General features: G+C 45.7%; 1 protein-coding gene across 1 annotated transcript; it reads right to left on the reverse strand.

Moving 5' to 3' along the window:
- Positions 1-3,429: 3,429 nt before the first annotated feature.
- On the reverse strand, positions 3,430-17,410 carry prss56 (serine protease 56). Its single transcript, XM_041896715.2, has 14 exons — positions 17,097-17,410; positions 14,871-15,029; positions 14,382-14,636; positions 13,928-14,117; positions 13,641-13,749; positions 13,274-13,430; positions 12,760-12,902; positions 11,731-11,890; positions 11,355-11,543; positions 7,570-7,734; positions 6,988-7,187; positions 6,182-6,722; positions 5,766-5,872; positions 3,430-5,568 (listed from the first exon to the last, which is right to left on the reverse strand). Exons 1-14 carry the CDS (start codon positions 17,191-17,193, stop codon positions 5,395-5,397), a joined length of 2,646 nt encoding a protein of 881 aa, XP_041752649.2. The 5' UTR covers positions 17,194-17,410; the 3' UTR covers positions 3,430-5,394.
- Between the last annotated feature and the right edge of the window lie 1,343 nt (positions 17,411-18,753).

An 18,753-nucleotide genomic window follows, 5' to 3' on the forward strand; every position in this document is an offset into this window, starting at 1 on the left:
CCACTGCCTTGGTGCGGGGAGCAGGAAAAGGCCGGACCGGACTGGCGACGCGCACCACTGCCTTGGTGCGGGGAGCAGGAACAGGCCGGGCTGGGCTGGCGACGCGCACCACAGGCTTGGTGCGAGGGGCAGGAACAGGCCGGGCCGGACTGGGAACACGCACCACTAACTTAGTGCGGGGAGCAGGAACGGGTTGGGCCGGACTGGGAACACGCACCACTAACTTAGTGCGGGGAGCAGGAACGGGTTGGGCCGTACTGGGAACACGCACCACTAACTTAGTGCGGGGAGCAGGAACGGGTCGGGCCGGACTGGGAACACGCACCACTAACTTAGTGCGGGGAGCGGGAACGGGTCGGGCCGGTCTGGGAACACGCACCACTAACTTAGTGCGGGGAGCAGGAACGGGCCTGACCGTACTGGGAACACACACCACTGGCCTTGTGCGGGAATCAGGAACGGGCCGGACCGGACTGGTGACACACACCACTTGCTTGGTGCGAGGAGCGGGACTGGGTTTCCTCATAAACCTCCGCTCCCTCTGCTGCCTACTCAGTTCCTCTCGCCGTGCCTCCACACTCTCCTTCTCCCTCCTGACCAATGGCCCCCGTAACCTGGTGGCCTCCTCTCCTAGTCCACAAACTCGCCCTGTAGCTGCCTCCAGCAGCCCCGTCGTCCATGCCGTGTGCCCCCCCAAAAAAAATTATTGGGGTTGCCTCTCGCCTGTCCGACGCCGGCCCGGTTGGCGCCGCTTCTCCTCTCCTGCCTGGACATCCTCCCTCATCGCCCTCCGGTAGCGGACGGCCTCCTCCTCTGTGATCTTCCCCCAACCGAGGAGGACATCCACTAGCGTTACCTCCGGCGTTTGCTCCTGGACACGCTGCTTGGTCCTTAATTGGTGGGATCTTCTGTCACGATCGTTACATGAACCGGACCAAGGCGCAGCGTGATATGCGTACATCTTTTAATGAGTACTTTACAAAATATACAAAACAACAAAACGATACGTGAAGTCCTAAGGTTAACAAAACACAAACCTCTCCGGAACAAGATCCCAAAAATGACAAGTGCAAAACAGGCTGCCTAAGTATGGTTCCCAATCAGAGACAACAAGCAACAGCTGCCTCTGATTGGGAACCACCCCGGCCAACATAGAAACACATGAACTAGAACATGAACATAGAACACTAAACATAGAAACTAACACCCTGGCTCAACATGTAAGAGTCCCCAGAGCCAGGGCGTGACACATATGGAGATAAAAATAGCTGCATTGGACCTTTAACACTTCCAAAAGGGAAACACATTAGCTTTAATTTGTCAGCTACAGCAAAAATACTTTCCCCAATGGCATAGCCATATACACAGACCTAAAATGATCTATTAATGTAAACTGTATTCCCGCCAAAAAACAGCTACCCCCCTCCCCCCATAAAAAACAAAAAAACAAAAACATTATTCATCTCAAAAGTCAGATTCCCTGAGGGCATTTTTGGGAACACACTGTGGCTCACATAGCTTTTTTCACTCTAAGTATTTGTTAATTCATTCACTTTGAATCGAGCAAAACGTGTTTAAAAGCAATATTTCTGAAGCTTTGTTTAACTCATTGTTATTACATAACACGTCTGCCACACTCTCAGAAAATCTATTGGCTACTGAGCCACACCCTGACATTCCTCCCAAATACCAACAAAATACCAACTGAATTTCCTCCAAATAATAGCCATGCTAACAGGAAAATTAGACGCTAACATTCTTACAAGCCGTGAAGATAATGAGAAATGTCCATAGACAGAGTGATATAGAGAGGAGAGATCCTGCCGCCATGTCTGTATAGAGAATACAGCTAGCCGTGGCATGAGGCGACAGTAACTCGCACCCTGATGGAAAAATCTAACTGACTCCTGTAATTCACAGCCAGGCTCAGTATACAGAGTTCCTTGATGTGTTGGAGACCAAAGGCTAAAGGCCAGGGAAGCTTTTTGGTCAATATTTACCACATCCTGCTTGAATATCATCATTTCCAGACAAGGCCTGTAATGGGATCAGCAAGAAAAACATAGTCCTTATAGAAGATTTAATATGATATAATATAATGACATGACTTCATGAAGTCTGCTTATTATGACAACGGACTTTACACTGTCATCATGACACATGATTATTCATTTTCAGAAATCCCTCAGCCAAAACTTTCAGCTAGGATCCAAACCTTGGGGCCAAAGTCCTCTAAAACCATATGAAAGAAACTGTAGGCTGGCTTGGCTGGGTGTATACCTTCATGTGGTGGTACAGAGGTATAGGCCTACAGTATGTTATATACGGCTGTTGCCTATGCTCCTAGCCTGGCTAGCTCTGTTTTAGCTGTAGTTGAGAGGTGTTCCTTGTGTATCCTGTGCATATGACAAATACACTTGATTTGATTTAGGAGCCCAAAACCTCTCTTGCTGTCCCTCTGGGGGAGGGATGAGCATAGGGTCTGCATTGTGTGCAGGCTTTTGCTTCAGCCCAGTTCGAACAAATCCAATTCAACAAATCTAATTATGGTGTTAATAGTAGATTAGTAGTTGAATCTTCAATGGCTCAACATCCATTTTGACTCCTGAGTCAACCTCTTCACAAAAGCGAGTCTGAGCCATTCCCTTCCTCGACCCTGACCACCATCATTACCCAAATGTCTCCCATCAGGGTGACATCTAATCTGTAAACTGTTAGTTTGTCAGCACAGTTGCCGTTGTCTTCTGGTAAATCAAAACAATTGCTTGTAGATACTGTGTATACAAATCATCAAATCATGTCAGACCTGAAAGACGATCCCAGTTCTATGACCAGTGTCTGGGAATAGGGATATGGAGAGGTGAGGAATTAGGAGACTCAGAGTGGAGAGGAGTGGGGTTGATGGTTACCCTAAGACTCATCCCCCCATCATTCCTCCAGCATGGACCACAGCAGCTGCTGTGTTGACGGGGTCGGAGTTCAACAGAGAAGATTGGGGTCAAGGGTCATTACTCATTCTGGTTTAGTGTAGACCAGGGTTCTTCAATTCCGGTTCTGGAGGGCCGAAACACCTCTGTTTTTCATCCTCTCCTACTAATCAGTGGCTAATTCAGACCTGGGACACCAGGTGAGTGCAATTAACTACCAGGTAGAAATAAAAAACAGAAGTGTTTCGGCCCTCCAGGACCGGAATTGAAGAACCCTGGTGTAGACGATGGACAAAACCAGTGTTCACTTTACAAAATATAATATATTTCAACCTATTATCTGACCAATAAGGACCTTAATTGATTCTATTTTTTAAAATTGTATTCATAATTTTTTACAAAAGAATGAATCCGAGTTGAAACGAGGACAAACATCACCAAGCACTACAGATAGGATATTAACAATTGTTTTGATATTTTATTAGAAAAATACAAAGCAGTTCTCTATACAAATAAATATAGCAACAAAAATAATATACCAATGTACAGTAATGTAGGGGCCTACAGTCTGCATGCTTCACAAGAGGCTCAACCTTTTGCAGAAAAACAGACATTTTGAATAAATTATTTATTTATACAGGCTCATAAGTTAGAATGGGCTGCGTCCATAGAGATAGATAGAGGACTCTAGATGGATACAACCCGTTTTAGCATGGACATCGCCATTGAGGGCTTCTACCATTTTAACGACACAGATACAAAAATGAGTTCTCTATCTATATCTATGGCTGCGTCTCGCCAGCCATGTAAAACAACAACCCATTTCCATTAATGGTTGCTAGGCAGGATGGTCCAATACATTCAGGGCTGTGCGTACATAGAGGTCAGGCTCTCAGGTGGGTTGACATGATGTCATATTGTAACGTCTCTCTGCTTCAGAGTGTACCAGCAGAGTCGCACTGAGTGTGTGTGTGTGTGCGCGTGCACTTGTGTCCATTTGTGTGTATTATGTTTTAGTAGGGATGTGTATCTCTCCTTTCATGAACGATGTGATACGCATATGGATACATGGGCTCCAATACGATACAGGAACGATACGTTTTAGTTTGAAACGAGTCGGTGCGATTTGGATTGATTAGGGGAAAGAATTGATGCAATTCGATGAACTTTTTTGTTGTTACATTGAACACATTCATTTTCCATTTTAAATGAATAACTGCTGCTTATGGGAGCTGGCCCTCTCTAAGCTGGATCTGTCGGAGATGACTTCTCTAAGCTGAGTGGCCCTCAGTGAGTGTGTGTGTCAATGGTGTGTGTAGGCACCGGAGCTGAGCCATAGGGCAGACTGAACATCTACCACCCCACTATCAGATTAGGGGTGGGGGCAATTTATGCTTTTTCCCCCACCACTTTTTATCTGACATCCCCATCACCCACTGATTAACTTGTCATTTTGCAGATTAAACATGTTTTGAGCTAGTACTATGTCAATATTTATCTTTAGAAATTAGCATGGCATTTAGCCAATGAATATAATGCAGCTTTGTATTTTACCCAGTCTCAAAAGTGAATGATTTAGACCGTTTGGAATTATATGGAGAGCTTCTCCCGCTCTGACCAATGAATGAATGCAACCATGCGCAGCTGGCTAAAATGATTGCTGTCCTTAAATGAACTTACCCTGTTCATGTAAAAATGACCAAATACACTGACTGTTTAAAGCAAAACTACCAAAACTATTTCTTATGGTGAACCTGAACAATCTAAATAAAATCTGAATGATTGCATCCATTCCGGTAGGCTACACAACTCCAGTAAAACAACTTTCTACAGCTCATTTGGTAACAATGACCCGGCAAATTATATTGGTTGTCACTCAACTAATAAACCGTATGATTTGACATCGTGAAAGCCATTTTACAAGCATCTGAATGCAGATGTACGAATAGCCTATTAGAACAACCTCTCGTTGGCGCGAGCAGCTGTCTCCAGCACTGTGCGCACAGCTGCTATCCCACACTCAAACGCAGTTACATCATAAAAGTTTGATAGGCTACTGACCTGAAAGAGGACGCATCAATATGAGTTTCTTTTTCTGAATAAAACAATGAGTAAAAAACAGTGAACTGGCGATTTGCAACGTTTTAAAATCGGTTTTCTGACCGATGCATACTTAATTTGGATCAGTTTGGGCTCCCGCCCACCGATGCACTTGCATCTTAAACATTTGAACCGGGAACTGATGCATATTGGTGAATTGTTACATTCCTAATGTTTAGGTCTCTTAGAATGCCCAGTGCCTGTCCTCTCGCCTCCCATCTGAATGAGTAGTCTCCAGTTTCTAGGTCACACTGGGTTCGTTCCTCCTCTCTGGTCTCTGCCACCACAAGCTGACTACACCACGCCTTCGCTGAGTCACTGAGTCTTTGACGTGTGTTTGTTCTGTTGTTGTTGAAGTTGATATTGTTTACGTTTTGAGAGCGTCCAGCGCCAGAGCGATGATGCGCGGCATGCTACGGTAGAAGGACTCGTTCTCCAGACCCACCAGGCTGTAGAAGGTCAGAGGTTGACCCCCCACCATCGCCCTGACCCGAGCCTCGTACAGACCCCGATCGTTCTTAGAGCTCAGGTCCACCAGCACCTGAGAGGAGAACAACAACACAGGACATGATGACACAGTTATTCAGTGACAGTAACACATTACTTGAATAGAGAAAAAGTGATGAAAAAGTCTGATTGGTTTGAGTTGACTTCAATTTCAATCTTAATCCCAATATCTACATAATTATATGCCTTATAAATAAGACCATGTAAATATTGCTGTGCAGAGAAACTCACCTCCTGGAAGTTCATGCGGAGGTTCTTGGTGGGGATGCCCAGGATCCACTTGTACGTGTCTCTGATACCACTCACATGCTGGGTGGACTCTGCTACTCCTGGACAAGCTGTCAAACACCAACAACCTATTATTATGTTTGCTAATATCCAATACTGATAATGTTAACATACACAGATGCTATGAGTGGGGCTAGGGGGTTTTCCTGACCACGTGACCTGACCAGGAACAACTCCAAGCCTTATGTTTAGCCTCTATCTAGGGCCCAGAGGGTTTCCTAGTCATGTCACATGGTCAGAATTAAAACATAATAATAATCAGGGTTGTAACAATGTGACACTGTTGATTACAGAGCTGTTCCATCTTACCATCACAGATACATACAGTACAGACATATAGTACTAGTTGTAACACGTACCTTTAACCCCAGGTATCTGCCTCTTGCGGAGACTCCTGCGTCTCCTGTGGTCGAGGAACAGCCAGAGGGAGGGAGAACCAGGAAGTAGAGTCTGTCTGGAGTCAGAGGTCGTTGCTGTGGGAGACATGGTGCTGCCGATGGCGGACAGAGACGGGAACAGGCGCTGTAAGGTTGTCTGTTCAGTCACAGCTTTGTTAAGCCAATCTGAAGTCTCCATTGAACCGACTGGTGTTGGATCAGAAAACGTGTCCTCTTCAAAAGATGTTACACTAATTTCTGCATCTTCTGTCGCCATTTCATTCTGTGTCCCAAATTTCCGGAGTTCACTGATGAGGGCTGTGAGCGACTCTGACCCCTGAGGGGGGAATGAAGTGGGCGACTCTCCGGTGGGAACTGCAGGAATGTTGGGAGAGTTTTCCTGGAGGAGGGCTGTATTCAGGTGCAGGATTGGAGGAGCAGGTCTGGAGTCCAGTTTGGAGCGTAAGGCTGAGATGATGGTCTGGTACTTCCCCTCTAGCTGATGCAGAGAGGGGTCCTCTGCCTGGAAATGACATCATAAACAGGGTTAAAAACGGGTGTAGTAAAGCACAGACAAACATTTACATATAGCAACAGTATAGCATAGTACACCATTACAGCAAACTGTAGTGTTGATATAGCTACTGAATATAAAGTAAAAGAGCACAGCCTCATATAAGCCTGTGGTCAACATGAGAGAGGATCATAAAGCTAGTTCCCAAGACAGACAAAGTGACTGAAAAATGACCTTTACAAAGTGTTGAAGAGTTGAGTTCACTATAGCCTACCTGGAGGAAAAGACTCTCTTCTTGGTTCAGGGATTTGGAGCAGTCGGTCTGTCCGTCTGTCTCTCCATGTGTCTGTGTGTCCAACTCCACAGCGATGCACCTGAGGTAGTTCTCCCAGTCAGCCACCAGGGGGCCTACCTTCTGGAACAACCCAGGACCAGTCTCCTCTGACCCTGACCGGACAGCACCCCATACCTGTTCTTTAACAAATAATACCCCTGTTACACACATGCCATGGCCATGGGACACACACCTCTGTATTAATATAATAATAATAATAATAATAATAATAATAATAATAATAATAATAATAATACTACATTAAAAAATAGCATTCCTATCGATTGAAAAAAAGCAAAGGTAGGCTGTGTGGGTAAGAGTGTGTTTTTGGACATGGTTTTGAGGAGGAATGGGGTTGTTGTGGGGGTAGCAGGGCTGTAGGGGGTTACAGTACTGTGATGTGGAGTAGTAAGGTGTGTGGAGGTGGGGGATAAGACGAATGTAGGAGAGTAACAGAATGGGGAGGAATGGAGAGTACGATGGGGCTAGAAAGAGGACAGTAGTGGGGTGCCTGTGTTTTACCTGTTCCCCTCTTCTCCCTCTCCTTGGCGGTGAAGGCTGTACTGTAGATATGTTCCACCAGCTGAGGCAGGGTCTGGGTGAAGAAGGTCAGGTCTACCTTGTCTCTGATGTAGTCCTCTGCTCTCTGGAGCAAGTCCAGCAGGGTCTGCAGGAACGAACGCAACTCTGAGGAGGAGAGAGGCGAAATCAAGGATACATTATTAAAGACCAGAGAAAGACATGGTTTGAGTAATCTGTAGAGAAATAGCTCATTACAAGATCCAATATCCATCTCCACTACAACAATATTATCATCATCATTATTGCTTTATACAATAGTCTTCAAACTTTTCTTGCCCAGGGACCCCCTTCCCAGGCAAATATTTGTTTTACATCTTGTCTTATCAGGTGTATGATAATGGCAAGGAGAAGTAACATTTCAAAATTCATAGATTTGGTAGATAGTTCATAATTTTGACATCCCCACATTACAATTTGAAGAGGAAGTGTAAACTCTATCATAGCCTATTAGCTAGAAAGGTAAATCCAAATGTTTCCACTAAGAGCAGCTGTTAATCTGGTTACACAAAGGTTAGCCACAGGGTTGGGGTCAATTCCATTTAAAGTCCAGTCAATTCAGGATGTACACTGAAATTCAAATTATTTTCAATGCTTTTCAGCACTTGCTGCACTGGTAGCCTATTTGCGGGTGCTTTTTCAAAGCCTTATGTCAGATACTCCAGGAAGTGTAATTTGCTCCAATGAGTGTAATTTGCTCAATATTAAGAGTTGAGAAATAAAGTTGACATCATTAGAAAGAAAACATTCTCCTCTTTTCTACTGTAGGTCATTCAACATTTGTTTAGTCTGTTGTTGCTATTGATATTCATATAAACATTGAAATAATAAATACAAATAAATCACACAAATATATAATATATACAGTGGATTCGTAAATTATTCAGACACCTTGACTTTTTCCACACAATACCCCATAATGACAAAGCAAAAACCGTTTTTTATAAATGTTGCTAATTTATGGAAAAACTAAAACAGAAATACCTTATTTACGTAAGTATTCAGACCCTTTGCTATGAGATTCGAAATTGAGCTCAGGTGCATCCTGTTTTCTTTGATCATCCTTGAGATGTTTCTACAACTTGATTGGAGTCCACCTGTGGTAAATTCAATTGATTGGACATGATTTGGAAAGGCACACACCTGTCTATATAAGGTCCCACAGTTGACATGTAATTGTCCGAAGAGCTCCGAGACAGGATTGTGTTGAGGCACAGATCTGAGGAAGGGTACCAAAACATGTCTGCTGCATTGAAGCTCCCCAAGAACACAGTGGCCTCCATCATTCTTAAATGGAAGACGTTTGGAACCACCAAGACTCTTCCTAGAGCAGGCTGCCCGGCCAAACTGAGCAATCGGGGGAGAAAGGCCTTGGTCAGGGAGGTGACCAAGAACCCGATGGTCACTTTGACAAAGCTCCAGAATTCCTGTGGGGATGGGAGAACCTTCCAGAAGAACAACCATCTCTGCAGCACTCCACCAATCAGGCCTTTATTGTAGAGTGGCCAGACGGAAGCCACTCCTCAGTAAAAGGCACATGACAGCTCGCTTGGAGTTTGCCAAAAGGCACCTAAAGGACTCTGTAGTATGATAAGTTGTAGACCACACTATTTACAAAGAGAGTTTTCATCTATATTTTTCATAGCTGTCTATTTGTGCTACCAATGCTGGCATTAAGATTGCACTCAATGAGCTGTATAAGGCCATAAGTCAACAGGAAAACGCTCATCCAGAGGCAGCGCTCCTAGTGGCCGAGGACTTTAATGCAGGGAAACTTAAATCCGTTCTACCTAATTTCTACCAGCATGTTAAATGTGCAACCAGAGTGAAAAAACTCTAGAACACCTTTACTCCACACACAGAGACGCATACAAAGCTCTCCCTCGCCCTCCATTTGGCAAATCTGACCATAACTCTATCCTCCTGATTCCTGCTTATAAGCAAAAACTAAAGCAGGAAGCACCAGTGACTCGGTTAATAAAAAAGTGGTCAGATGACGCAGATGCTAAGCTCCAGGATTGTTTTGCTAGCACAGACTGGAACATGTTCCGGGATTCTTCAGATAGCATTGAGGAGTACACCACATCAGTCACTGGCTTCATCAATAAGTGCATCGATGACGTCATCCCCACAGTGATCGTACGTATATACCCCAAACAGAAGCCATGGATTACAGGCAACATCCGCATTGAGCTAAAGGGTAGAGCTGCCGCTTTCAAGGAGCGGGACTCTAACCCAGACGCTTATAAGAAATCTCGCTATGCCCTCCGACAAACCATCAAACAGGCAAAGAGTCAATACAGGACTAAGATTGAATCGTACTACACCGGCTCTGACGCTCGTCGGATGTGGCAGGGCTTGAAAACTATTACAGACTACAAAGGGAAGCACAGCCGCGAGCTTCCCAGTGACACAAGCCTACCAGACGAGCTAAACCACTTCTATGCTCGCTTCGAGGCAAGCAACACTGAAGCATGCATGAGAGCAACAGCTGTTCCGGATGACTATGTGATCACGCTCTCCGTAGCCGATGTGAGTAAGACTTTTAAGCAGGTCAACATTCAGACGGATTACCAGGACGTGTACTCTGAGCATGTGCTGACCAACTGGCAAGTGTCTTCACTGACATTTTCAACATGTCCCTGACTGAGTCTGTAATACCAACATGTTTCAAGCAGACCAACATAGTCCCTGTGCCCAAGGACACTAAGATAACCTCCCTAAATGACTACCGACCCGTAGCACTCACGTCTGTAGCCATGAAGTGCTTTGAAAGGCTGGTCATGGCTCACATCAACACCATTATCCCAGAAACCCTAGACCCACTCAAATTTGCATACCGCCCCAACAGATCCACAGATGATGCAATTTCTATTGCACTCCACACTGCCCTTTCCCACCTGGACAAGAGGAACACCTCCGTGAGAATGCTATTCATTGACCACAGCTCAGTGTTCAACACCATAGTGCCCTCAAAGCTCATCACTAAGCTAAGGATCCTGGGACTGAACACCTCCCTCTGCAACTGGATCCTGGACTTCACCTTCCACCAGGACAACAACCGTAAGCACACAGCCAAGACAACGCAGGAGTGGCTTCGGGACAAGTCTCTGAATGTCCTTGAGTGGCCCAGCCAGAGTACGAACAAACATCCCTGGAGAGACCTTAAAATAGCTGTGCAGCGACGCTCCCCATCCAACATGACAGAGCTTGAGAGGATCTGCAGAGAAGAATGGGAGAAACTCCCCAAATACAGGTGTGCCAAGCTTGTAGCGTCATACTCAAGAATTGAGGATGTAATCGCTGCCGAAGTTGCTTCAACAAAGTACTGAGTAAAGGTTCTGAATACTTATGTAAACGTCATATTTGATTTTTTTATTAATTTGCAAAAATTATAAAAAACAGTTTTTGCTTTGTCATTATGGGGTATTGTGTGTAGATTGATGAGGGAAAAAAACAATTCTCCATTTTAGAATAAGGCTGTAAATGTGGAAAAAGTCAAGGGGTCTGAATACTTTCTGAATGCACTGTACACACACACACACACACACACACATATTTACACAGATTCCCGGTTGAACACCCCTGCAATAGAGGGGTGGTTCATTTTTTATGCACTAAACATAGGGCAGTTGAGAGTTCAAGGTCCTCATGCTCACTTTAGGTGTCATGAATGTTATAATAAAACAGAAAAAAATTGCTGTGAATGTTTCAAGTCAAACACTTACGGCACTTCTTGAAGCGGATGCGACATTTCTCTTCTACAAGGCGGTTGCAGGCGGCGGCCCCCTGGCTGGGGGGGCAGGTCTGGGCGTAGAAGCGACACAGAGAGCCAAACTCCGACCTCTGCTGCTCCTCCGACAGCTCCGACGTCTTCAGCAGCTCAGGACAAGTTGGCTCCCGACTCCCAAAGGACTCTGGGTAAACCAGGGAGTGAATGTTAGAATGCTGGTTCAGTACTGTATCATGATTCATATCAGGATACGTAATATGTTTAAAAAGGTTTCACTTCAAAAGCTTTAGAACCAATCATTTAAATGCATTGCAAAGCATTGTAGCTTCAAAAAATGATGGTGCTTAAAAAAATTAATAAAAAAAAGTTACTCTGTATCTCAGCCAGTATCCAATCGGAGAAGGCGCTGACCCGTGTGTAGACCCCAGGTTTGCCCTTTTCCCCACAGCCGTCTCCCCAGGACGTGATGCCATGCAGCTGGAAGCGACCTGACATACGATCCTGGTAGATCAGAGGGCCTCCAGAATCCCCCTACAGGACACACACAGTATTACAGCTATGAAGACTCCGCTATGAAATCGTAAATATGCCATTCAGCAGACACTTTTATCCAAAGCGACTTAAGGCGTCCACATGCTTCCCAGCCGAAACAGTTCGGAAGAGTTTGTGCATATATTATGATTACATTTTGTGGCGTTTTTGTTCATTTTTGACTTTTTCGGCTGTTCGAGCACACCATTTTTTTTTCTGGAGGCAAGCCGAAGTCGGTAGCCGAAGTCTACGCCCCTTCGTCGGTGATTGGTCAACAGTAGGGATTCTTCAATAAAAGTCTTTGTTGTCATTCAACAAGAGACGCCTCGTTTTCATGCCCAAAAAATATATTTCAGAAATAATGCACCAAACATCTTCGTTAGATGTAAAATTGCACAACAAAGATCTCCTTGGCAAAAACGTGATAAATTCTGACTATTTTCAGGAAGTGTATACTGGCTACAGTGTCTCAAAATAGACAAACAGTACTATTCTCGTTTTTCAAATGAAGGTATTTTAAGGGAGTATGCGAGCACACTCGTTTGGCAAGCCGAACTGAAGCATGCTGACACCTTAACAGTCATGCATGCCGTGCATACATCTTTTACATATGGGTGGTCCCGGGAATCGAACCCACTAACCTATCATTGTTAGCGCTATGCTCTCTACCAACTGAACTACAGAGGACCACACTCACCACAATATAAATGCACAGGAGCACAGCTCTGGATTACATTTTGATTACATTTAAACAAATACAAAAGACAAATCTTCAATCTCATTACTCGGGAGTCAGTCCAATGTTAGGAAGGGACCTGGGAATGACATTATCTTAAATCTCAGTCCATTGATATGGCAGTGCCACCCACCTGGCAGGAGTCGACGCCCCCAGAGAGGTATCCGGCACACAGCATGGTGTTGGTGACCAGCTCCTTGCCCAGGGAGCTCTTACAGGTGCTCTGGGGCAGCAGGGGAACCTTAGCCTCCATCACCACGTCAGCTGAAGGACCATCTGAGGAGATAGACAGGAAGTAGTTTAATGAGTGCCAAAATGCCATAATCTTCCATATGTACATATCATACTGTGTGTAGCGGCTTCAAACGAAAGTTCCATTTAGCCATTTCCTTAAGTCAATGCGTTTGCTTTTCTATACAAATGATGTCTATAACCCTATACAGGTAAATAACCTGGCCAAAAACGTTACTTGAGAAACAGAAAACTTTGTAAAAGCATGTACAGAATGATATATATACCAGTTGTATTGTAGCTCACATTTACATTTTACATTTGCGACTTACAGTTAGTGCATTCATCTTAAGATAGCTCCACACATATTTGGTGAATTCATCGTTTATTAATGACGGTTAAAATACTAGACGTACCTTCGTAGAGGGAGCCCCAGCCGGCCACCAGACAGGGGCTGCCAGTAGGTGGCTCCAGACCTGATGGCAGACACACAGGGGTCACACGGTCTGACAAGACCACTGGAGACGTCAGCTCCACCAGCGCTATGTCGTTGTTAAACGTCTTGGGGTTGAACTGCACAGAGAGGAGGGAGGCTTGATTGAAGTTGATTGACTAACGTGTTTGACTGATTGATCAATGAATTGATGAATGAATTGCATTGCTCTAGCCAGAACATTTGATCTTTAGGAGAACAGACAGTGCTACGATCCTTAAACGGTAGTATTGATGCAGCTCTGTTTGAAGGCAGGATACACAGTAAGAAAAGACGTATGAGAAACACACCTTGGGATGGGAGATGATGCGGTTGACCTTGAGCACCTGCTCGTCAGGGTCGGGCTTGGTGATATCAAACTCTCCCACCACAGCCGTCCAGTAGCTCTCACTGCGACTGCTACAGCAGAGAAATACAGAGAGAGAAAGAGAGAGAGAGTGAGAGAGGGATAAGGTCAATTATGCTGAACTTTTACTTTGAGGGAAAACATTCAGAGAGACAAAAATAGAAGAGACGTGTCACACTCTTTTTCGGTTTGACAACCAGTACAAAAGGACCCACACATACACACACTTACCCAGCGAAGCAGTGAGCGGCGGTCACCACCCAGGAGCTGTCCACCAGCACCCCTCCACACATCAGCCCCCCGTCCAGCTGCAGGTTGACCAGCCAGGGCCAGCTGCCAGGGGGGGCTGGGGAACCCCCCACAATACGGGAGCGGGGCTGGGTCACGTTCTGCACCGCCGACAGCCTCTGGCCACACACTGCTGCTGGGAGAGAGAGGGGGGAGAGTCAGGGGGGTTCCAAAGAGTTCCACAATTTCAATCAGCAGACAAAGTAATACAGAACTCAGGATCATATTTATTAGGCACCAAACCGAAGAAAACCCACTGAAACAGAGACGTACTACTACCGGAACTTGTCCAATAAGCAACACTTGTTTTTCATTTTATGTAGCAAAATGTTTTGCTACAGTGTGCCCTAATGAATACAACCCAATATGGTGTAAATTGTGTGTGTTGCTCACCCACCCTGTGTGCGTGTCTGTGTGGCAGGCTCCAGGTTCTGCATGGTGTTCAGGAGGCTACACTGGAGCACGCGGGCACTGCAGCTCTCGCCCATGATCCTCACACACGCCTCCTTCTCCATGTCGCCTGGCGGGCACCGCCGCCGGTAGTACCCGCACGCCTGGCTCAGCGCCCAGCTCCGCTCGCCCTCCTCCGGAACCTTCTGGGCCTTGGTAATGACGTCACAGCTGGGCTCGGCCAATGCGCCGTCCAGAGAGGCTGTAAAGAGGAAGTAGAGATGAGGCCATGACTACAACCACACTGATTAAATGGCACCATGTATGAACACCGCTCTTCTCATCTTGTGTGATTCTTATGAGAGTTATGAACTTCTTTAACTCTTATCTCACTCAGCACAACAACAGACATTAAAACACTCTTAAGACCTAGCCTCATGTTGTTGTCACATGGGTGATGGGAAGAGAGCGATAAAAGCTATGGATGGTTCCTTACAGCAGGCTCCGGAGCGCTGTCCGCAGTCCTGAAAGAGACAGGGTACACAGTCTCTACAGCCTGCTTCGGCCTGACTCCGCTCCGATGTTGCCAGCTCCAGAGCCGACAGAGCACTGGTCAACGCCGCCTCCAGAACCACAGTACCCCGGTCCGATAGAGCTACAGAGAGAGAGAGAGAGAGAGAGAGAGAGAGAGAGAGAGAGAGAGAGAGAGATGGAGACCAACAGCAAACATCTCGGTCAGTGCTGAAATGAACAGTAGAAAGTCAGCAATGTGACTCTCAGCACTGGCACACAGCTTTAGACTATTCAGAACAGTTGAGACAGTCTTATACTGTTACGGCATTATGACAGGTTTGTATTTCATTCAGACAACTTTCAGGCACGTTTGCGTGGTACTCTCGGAGGAGATGTGATTATAGGACGCACATTCGGAGGACATACACATGACATTCCTTGAGTGTGGGAAAGTCGGAGTAGTTGACAGCACTCTGTGTTTGTGTGTGTGCTTGTCGGAGCGAGTACAGTGTGCTTTTATGTGTGTGTGTGTCACTGTGCGGAGACCCATTTTCCCCCTGCTGCTCTTTGAGCCCTTTGGCAGCGCGTTAGTGGAGCGAGCTCACGCACAAACACGCCGGTGAGGGCTGTGTGGACGCACTTCAATTGTGCCGCCGCCCCCGCGCCCCTCCGCTGAGCGCGCCACATCACAGGGCAGGCCGCTAGCTAACGACGACAATGCTGATTGAAGACTTAATTAGATGGCAGAGACGGCCGAAGCATGGAGGAAAAAGGGACACGGGCTGGCAGGACAGGGGCAGCAGAAACCCTGCACCTCTTGGGACCCTTGTTTCAAACTGCTACAAACACTCAGCGCCGCGCGCCACCTTCATCACCAAGTCTCTGCTGTACTCAGCACTTCACCCAAAAGAGATCTAGGGATCTCTACTCTTGTGATTCATGCCGATCAGGCTAGCTGCTGTAACAGCCCTGGGAAAGCTCAGGGAAGTGAGCAAGGCTACCAATCCATTCTTATTATAAAAAAAGGTATTGTAAGTGATTGTACTCATCAGGATGAGATTTGGCTGGATATGTGCAAGGTCCATTTGACTGTGATACAACAGTAAACCCTACTTCACTCACTGTTATGTAGATGTCAAGATTACCTCTGCAGTGAACAGGATTAGAGAAGCCTGCTTGGACAAACGGTTTTATCTATCCCGTGCTTATTCTGCTATGACTTGCTCCTCGTAGAGAAATGCTTCCTGATCCTGCTAATTGTAACGCTTGTGCTTTCTAATGCTGCATAGTCCCAGTGACCTAACCACCCATACTTAAAATGTATGCACACGACTGTAAGTCGCTTTGGATAAAAGAGTCTGCTAAATGGCATATATTATTTATTATTATAACACTGACACCAAACAACTTACTAATGTCTGGAACATGTCACCATGTTATACAGTACTGTCTGTTCACTGTGTAAACCCAGTTCACCAATATGTATCCGTTTGGCTTTTGACCTCGGATAAGTTGCTACATAGGCCTATAGCTTACTGTGCCGTCACAAGGTCAGAGAGTATTTCTGATCAAAACACTAAATAGAATAGATCATCCTCACACTACCAAGGAAATCTTGTTTTATTTCAAGTGACAAGCTCAAGATCAGATCGCTGAAGGCGAGCTCCTCTAAGCTGTGGAGACGCCAACTTGTGGCAACAGTAGACTTGATAGTACAGTAGACTTGATAGTGCAGCAGACTCAATGTGCAGTGTCAATGACAAAACCAAGCAGCATTCAAGTGAAAGTCATCACTACCACTAATGCTAGTCTCCCACAGCATTAACGGATGCAATAAAACGTACTCTCTACATCAGCGTTTCCCAAACTTGGTCCTCGGGACCCCAAGGGGTGCACGTTTTGGTTTTTGCCCTAACACTACACAGCTGATTCAAATTATCAAAGCTTGATTATTAGTTGATTATTTGAATCAGCTGTGTAGTGCTAGGGCAAAAACCAAAACGTGCACCCCTTAGGGTCCCGAGGACCAAGTTTGGGAAACCCTGCTCTATATCATCCACACTAGGTGACATGTTATTCAGTGAATAGCCAAGAAATTGACATGAGAAACGTAACCCTTGCAGTGTGCAAAGGTGTGACAACAGTGACTATGAGACAGTAAAACACAAACGAGACACTGTTCAAATGACACGCAGAGAAGGCCCCTTACCTTTCAGAGCACTCGGAGGCATCCTGTACACCTCTCTCCCGGCCGGAGCTCCATGGCAGCAATCCATCGCCATCAGCAGCAGTGACACCAGCAACATGCCGTCAGATCATCAGATCACCACTCAGCGGTGGGGACAAAATCACAACAAAAAACAAAAAGACACAAACGTAGAAGAAGAACTGGGCTAGTAGTAGTAGTAGTAGTAGTAAAGGTCTCTGTCCAGCAGCCCCAGCTATTGTCTCGAGTCTTGTCTCTGTGGTGGCAGGTCTCTCTGCAATCTCCCACACACACTGTGCTGCAGCGGGGCATATGTCTGCAAGTTTCCTTAGAGGAACAATAGGAAGGAGTAGAGTGGTCTGCGGTATATATAGAGTCCCTCGGGGAATACCAGAGAGCTGGAGGAGGGGCGAGAGGGTGGGAGGAGAGATGCTCCCATGGCCAATGCACAAACAGCTGAATTCATTAAAACTGTGACAGCAAATCGAGTGCAACTTGCCAAGGCTGGAAATTACAAAGAGGTTTGGTTCTGTGAAAAGGGGGGAGAGGGAGGAGGGAGGGAGGGGGTGGAGTGAAGGGGCTTGGAGGCAAGGAGGGGGGTATTTGAATTCATTAACATTAGAGGGAGAGAGAGTTAGTTGTGGAGCTATGGCTGTGTGAGAGAGTTAATGTTGTGAAAGGGCTGAGCAAATAGGGGTATCAGTGACAGAAAGAGAGAGATAGGGAAGACAGAGAAGGACAGAGATGAGAGGGAGAGAGAGCGCGAGCGAGAGCGAGAGAGAAAATGGATGGAGAGATTAGAGAAAGAGAGAGGGGGAGGGACAGAGCAGAGGACAGAGAGATGGGGGAGGGACAGTGAGAGGAGAGAGAGGAGCGTCTGCCATTCTCCCTGCCCGTCAAAGAGGGCATTGTGCTCGATGTCTCTCAGAGGATGCCCACTTCAAAGCCGTCCCCCGGGAATCACTCGGACACCGCCCCCATTGATCACTTACAGCCCTTTATCCCCCCCATTAAAATATTGTCAGTTCACATCACTTTTGTCTTTCTCAGATGAACTCACCAATCGTTATATAAAAGATACATTATAAGAATGGTGGTCATCATAAGTTGTTAATAAGTTGTGACTTATATTAGCAAACCTATATTAGTAACTTTTTGCTGTATGTCTATCCATTGCAGCTCCAGCATGAGTAGCCAAAACAGCATTGATTGTTATGAAGATTCTTCTTTGATGTGTTGTCGGTATGTAAGTAAGACCAGATTTTAATCAAATCAAATCTTGTACTTTATCTTTGTTATTAACATAAATACTACCTGCGCGGGCACACACACACACACACACCTTATTCTAAAAACTAGTAGGCCAATATCTGTAAGGGCAGTTCACGGATATTTCTACTGTACTGTGAACTGTTCTGCTATTCTATTTGGGAACAGGAAAAGGTGCATATGTATGCATCTTAATTTTGAATGCAATGTGGGTTTAAATTGATCCCCAAGTGTTAAACTTCAGGGCAAAATGTGGTCCTGGGAACATATGCTACCCCCCCAATACAGGCAACTTATGTAGACTTGTGTTTCCACTGTAGTGCTAAGCTGTTATGAACCACAAAACAAAATTAGATACACTATGCAAAGGTGAAATGGATATCTGGAAAAA

This window comes from Coregonus clupeaformis, chromosome 14 (assembly GCF_020615455.1).
Source record: "Coregonus clupeaformis isolate EN_2021a chromosome 14, ASM2061545v1, whole genome shotgun sequence".
Lineage (NCBI taxonomy): Eukaryota > Metazoa > Chordata > Actinopteri > Salmoniformes > Salmonidae > Coregonus > Coregonus clupeaformis.